This window comes from Alexandromys fortis, unplaced genomic scaffold (genome assembly GCF_014885135.2).
Source record: "Alexandromys fortis isolate MF-2015 unplaced genomic scaffold, M_Fortis_MF-2015_v1.1 scaffold_34, whole genome shotgun sequence".
Lineage (NCBI taxonomy): Eukaryota > Metazoa > Chordata > Mammalia > Rodentia > Cricetidae > Alexandromys > Alexandromys fortis.
Genome location: NW_026067933.1, coordinates 3,220,755 through 3,226,754, shown reverse-complemented (window position 1 = coordinate 3,226,754; position 6,000 = coordinate 3,220,755). Strand labels below are relative to the sequence as shown.

Genomic DNA, 6,000 nt, shown 5'->3' with positions numbered 1-6,000 from the left:
TATTACCAGTAATGCCAATTGTTAATTAAAATTAGTGTCGTTACTAATACTACTAGCTATCAATTGTTATTATTATTAATATACAGTAATTGACTAGGCACTTAACATTTTCTTTGCTGTGAATGTGTGCGCTTGAAACAATTCTTCTATCAGATTGTAGGCCTGCCAGGTACAGAGTATGATGTCTGTAAATTTTGCTTATTTGACTGAAAATGAAACATCACAGAATAAAACAAAAACACAGAGCCAGAGAAGAGGATGTTTGAGATACTGCAAATATCTTTTACTGCATTTAATCTATTTAAGTTGAATGAAACCTAGAAGTTGCTATGACCGATTGGATCTTTATTGCCTGCAAGCAGTTACACTTAGAAGCAGAGTACGGGATGTTGATGGAGCACACCTAGTAATGTCGTATACACGAAAGAACGTTCAGAAAGGAACAGGACGGAAGCCTGGGGACTGTCTATGCTATATTTGGGCATGGCACTCTTTGAAGTCCAGGATTACATCGGCAGACAAATTAAGAGTTATGAAAACCAAGGCTAAAGCTTTGTACCCATCACAACACTGGAAAATTAACTACAGAACAAACATTGTACCTAAATTATAACCAGGAGGCACACTATTTTGACAGAGGTACAATAGAGCTGTTGCTGTGACCAGGGATGGCTTCTCACAATGTCGTTTCGTAGGAGACAGGAATCTCATATGACACACAGGACGTTATTTTGTTAGGACTGTTAAAAAGGAAAGCCAAATATACTAACAGCAACAAAGAAAGAAAGCAACATTAAAAGACAGAAGAACTTCAAGTCCCAGTCACAAGCAAAGCCAATTTTAGGTCAAGCTATACATATGAATATGGTTTTCTTTCAAAAAAATACTTGGCATTTCTCTCTTTATCTCCAAGTTCACTTTCTAAAAAAAGCTGAGCATTTTTATTTGGTCAAGACAGTAAGTACAATTACAAGGACAAGGTGCACAAAACAATGCTAAGGCCTTCAGTCTATGGAATTGTGCGCCATCAACCTTCTTCTTCTTCATCACTGTCTTTCATGGTGATGCCCTGAAGTCCTCCTCCTTCTGAAACAGAGGCTGTGGCTTCCTCCACAGTTAAACGTCTGTGCAGAGTGTCGTACGTCTTACTGTTCAGGGTCCCCTCCAACACACCTTGCAATCGGAAATCCCTATAGGTTTTCTAGGAGAAAAACAGAGTGTTTGCTTTGATTAGAGATGTGCACATACATACATGCCTATATGTGCAGACATATGTTTGTGTACTTGAACAGCCTTTCAGAATTATGGGAGAAATCCACTAATGGATTCCAACTGTGGGTGCCCACGTCAATCATCTCGCTAGCGTATTTCTGGGGAGGAGACAGGATGAGTGACTTTGGAGAGTGCTCCTCAAGCTACTTATGGATAGATCAAAATGTTGTGACTACCAGATGACCAATTAATCCCCCTTCTCCAAACATTACTAATTGCACAGGGTTTAGTATGGAATAGTTTGTAACAAAGATAACATGATATGCTTGTATGCATTTTTAATAGGAAGGACTTCTTAGGTTTTCAATTTTCCCTTTATGCTGAAAAATATACTTAATTTTATCAAACATATTAGTTTGGGGGGGCAGGTGTTAGAGGATAAAATTATCATAATATGAGTAAAAGAAGTTCACATTTTATGCACTTATGAATTACAAACACATTTATTTGTGTTATGCTACTGGAAATTTTTATTATATATGCATTATATTATGAATAAATAATATATTATATGTATATAAAATGCCTATAAGGGGTTTTTATCTTTTTTCTTTGAGATGCTCGTAGAAGAGTGAGTTTCATGATTCTGAGAAAAAGCTTCAATAATTAGGAGGTAAAATGAGCATTGATACATTTCTGGCAAAACAATAAGTCGCTATATTACACATTAGAACAGTGATCTACAGACTGCATACAACATAGAATTTAATGTTATCATTTCTTTCTATGGTGATTCTTTTTTTAAAAAAATTAAAATTACATGCATTTGTTTCATTTGTGTGCATATCTGTGTGCATGTGTGCATATATCAGACGAAAACTAGTTGGTGTTAGTTTTCCTACTATGTGGATCTTGGGGAAATCAATGCAGGTTGTCAGGCTGGAGAGAAAGAACCTTTTTTTAAACCATCTCATTGGCCAATCTATAGCGATTCTTCAAATTTTCTTCCCGTAGGAAAGATGCGCAGCCTATAGCACTTCCCTTATGTTTGAAGTCTGATTGTTTTCACACATTTTTATGACTCAACAAGACTGTTATATTAATAATAGTAATAGTAGTATTGATTTTGAAAGTGAGAGAAAGGAGTCTAGATATTTAAATGGAGAAACCAGGAACTCATGAAGAGTACCCATGCTAAGGAGTTTTTTTTTTAATTTATTTATTTATTAAAGATTTCTGTCTCTTCCCCCACCGCCGCCTCCCCTTTCCCTCCCCCTCCCCCAATCAAGTCCCCCTCCCTCGTCAGCCTAAAGAGCAATCAGGGTTCCCTGCCCTGTGGGAAGTCCAAGGTGCTAAGGAGTTTTGAAATGCATTTTTAATGATAAGCATCTTTTACAATTTTGCTACTTGTTAGGTTTGGACCGGGAACAGACTTCAATGTTTCAGTTGATGTCATTGTTCTAAGTGATTACTAGCAGCCAGGTTTTATATATATACTTAACAGAGGAAAGAAAGCCAAATCAGAAGGGATATTGTATCTCATTGTCCAATATCCTATGACTATAAATACAAAAGAGAAGCATTCTCTTGATGAATTACAGCCTAACAGCATACATGGTCCAAACACTTCCATCAGAACACTCAGAAAATCCCAGAGGACTCAAGCATTTGCACTAAACGCACTTAGTGCAAAATTCACCTGGGTCAGGAAGTGAATATTTATCCCCTCATTCAGCACACTTGGCCACTTCCCACAGTTTTCCAGGAAACGCAGTAGTACCACAAGGTAGTGGAAGCTCCGGAGTGGTGTCAGTTTACCCTCCTGCCCACTTTCCCTGACTTGTGCCTGGGATGTCATCTCATTTCAGAAGTGATATGTAAATGATAAGGGTGGAGGGCAATGTAATCTTACTGATCTGATTGCCTGATAGAAATAAATCCATGTTTAAAGAAAATCCCACACCAATGTATAAAATTAAGTTAAAGCCGGAGAACCGCTGCACAACATCAGGGGTCAGCGTCTCCACAGAAAGTAATGATGCAGATCCAGAGAGTGTGTTTGCTTAGATGATTAAATCTATTTCCACTTTTAAGTTGTAATTATTGAAATTTATCTCAGGTTCTTTTAAGGCACACACAGTCTTCCACCCTCATATTCTCTAAGTGAGATAGACTTACTGCGATGCAGTCATAAACCGACCTCTGATTCATAAGTACCACTAAGAAAGTATATTTAAAACCAGAGAAGTATCTCTGAAATATGAATGTTGCCTAGAAACTGTGGTAACTAATACATATGGCATTATTAACAAAAACATTAATGTTAGAGCCGACTTTTGTCTTTTTAATTAGACCAAAATTGCATTAAGCACACAATGAACTACTCACTTACAGATGACCGCCATACTGCATTGTGCCACAGACAATTGCTTACTAAACTTCTAAGTTTGTCTTTCTGGTTTTATTGGAATAGTTTCCTTTGGTCTTAGTTTAAGTATTAGCCCTGGGAGACTTAAACTGAGGGTGTGAAGAGCCAAAGGTTTTCTAATTTCAATGTGGTGAAGACCATTTCTTTATTCTGTTAAAAAGGTAACAACCAGGAGACCAGGTGCAGTGCAGAGCCTTGAAAGCTCTAACTCATAACGTGTTGCCAACACTGGACATTCTCAGGCTTCCACACTGGCACGGTTGGCTCTTCCTTAAGATAAGGGCTAGCCACAGGGGGCCTACCTGTTTCCTTTCTCCAGGCAAAACAAGCCATTGATTGATATTAATTGCTTTAAAATGTTTTATGGCCAGGAGGGAGAACATAAATCAACAGCCATTTCGATCATTTGGAGATCTTACTTTTCCCCATCTCAGAGAAATCATTCTGATGTTAAATCTTCACACGTAATTTCAGACCTTAGTGTTTTTATGTCAGTCTTATTAGGATTATTTATTTATTTATTTATTTATTTATTTATTTATTTATTTATTAACAAATGAACCAATTGTGAAAGAGGACACAGTTGACTCTTGTATATATCACTTTCAGATCTTCCTGGGCCTAGAATACTGGCATTGCCTGTGAGGAAGAAGGAGAGGAAGGACAGCTGAGTCTAGTCAGGTTGACTTCATCATGGTTAGGACACAGGGATGTGTTGTCATCCGCAGGCCAAAAAATCTAAATGATCTGGAGAGCAGGGCCACTTAGCAGCCTTCACAATTCTCATGCATGTTGCTTAGTCCTTCTTTAGAAATGAGTTGAACAATGATTATTCTAAGCAAAACCCACTATTATGGACAAGACCAACATCACTTCCAAGGAACTGATGAATCCATGTATGAAATTGGTTTAAATGCATTTTATTCAAAGTAGGGAACTGGTTAGAATGCTAATTTATTACTTTGCCTTGCTCTTCATCATGAAAATAATAATTTATATTATTAAATAAAATCATATGGCCTGGTTCAATGTATAAGCCAGGAAAAGCTTTGCTTGAGCATATGGAGAGCTAACTATGAGCTGAGGCTAGTGGCACAGATCTGTCATCCCTGGTATTTGAGAAGCTGAGATAGGATGATCCCTAGGTGTTCGAAATTTGCCTGGGTGACAGAGAGAGTCGGAAGTCACCCTAGGCAACTTAGTGAGGCAGTGTCTCGAAATAAACAATACAAGAGATGAATTGGAAATACAACTCAGTTACTGAGTGCTTGCCTAGCACAAATGCGGTCCTAGATTCGATCTCAAGCATAGAAAAAAGTAAAAATAAAATAAAATCAAACATTTGTGAAACTTAACTACACATATTAGTTTTCATTATTTATAGCCACGAATGGAGATCATCCTGACATAACATTGGTTTAGAGCGCAATGAAAATGCCGCTGTAATACTTACAAAGTTATTCACTGTTCTTTCATATTAAAGTAGTCACTGATAAGATGTATTCTCTCGGCAATTTTTATGTATATGTTATTTTTTTGTTTGTTTATTTATTTTTTTTTAATTGAGAATAAGAAAAAAAAGTTTCCGCCTCCTCCCAGCCTCCCATTTCCCTCCCCCTCCCCCCAATCTTCTCCCCCTTCCCCCTCTCTTCTCCCCCTCCCCCCACTCCTCTCACCCTCCCTCTCCTATCCAAAGAGCAGTCATGGTTCCCTGCCCTGTGGAAAGTCCAAGGTCCTCCCCCCTCCGTCCATGTCTAGGAAGGTGAACGTCCAAACTGGCTAGGCTCCCACCAAGCCAGAACATGAAGTAGGATCAAAGCCCCTTGTCATTGACCTTGGCTTCTCTATGTATATGTTATTAACTATCCTTATGTTGTACACTTTGATTATAGACATTTTTGTCAACTACATCTCAATAAGCTGAAAAATGGTACATTCTCTTTACCTATTAAGATGTATTAACATGAGAAAAGAAATAACTCTAAAGAAACAAATGATGAACAAGTAAAAAAAAATGAACATTTTAATTCCCCAAACAAAGAGATTAGCTATCCATCAAATGAACATGACAGACAGAAGCTTGAAGTATGGCTGCTTGGCCCCATTTAAGTAACAGTATGGGCTGTAGCATCAACAGATATATGTATATGTAAGATAAACACAGAATTCTGGTTGTCTTTTATGCAAAACCAACCAGTTGAAAGTGTCCAAGTTTCATTCATAGAAACAAGGAAGAAATGATGGTGAAGGAAAACACATCTGCACGTGTCACAGTGTGCACTCAGCTCTTTGTAAATAGTAATACTTGCTAAGAGGAAGTGAGGATGTTTTGTTAATGAAATATGTGGCTGGAATATAAA

At 37.6% G+C, this 6,000-nt stretch overlaps 1 protein-coding gene across 5 annotated transcripts in view; it reads right to left on the bottom strand.

The window, feature by feature from the left end:
* Positions 1 to 257: 257 nt before the first annotated feature.
* The window catches only part of Cadps2 (calcium dependent secretion activator 2), a 533,470-nt gene continuing 527,727 nt past the window's right edge, over positions 258 to 6,000 (bottom strand). For all 5 annotated transcript variants that reach the window (XM_050145948.1, XM_050145944.1, XM_050145945.1 and 2 more), the window contains one exon: positions 258 to 1,201. In XM_050145948.1, coding sequence (XP_050001905.1) covers positions 1,028 to 1,201 — 174 coding nt within the window. In that variant the 3' untranslated portion in view covers positions 258 to 1,027. The remainder of the gene's footprint in view (positions 1,202 to 6,000) is intronic.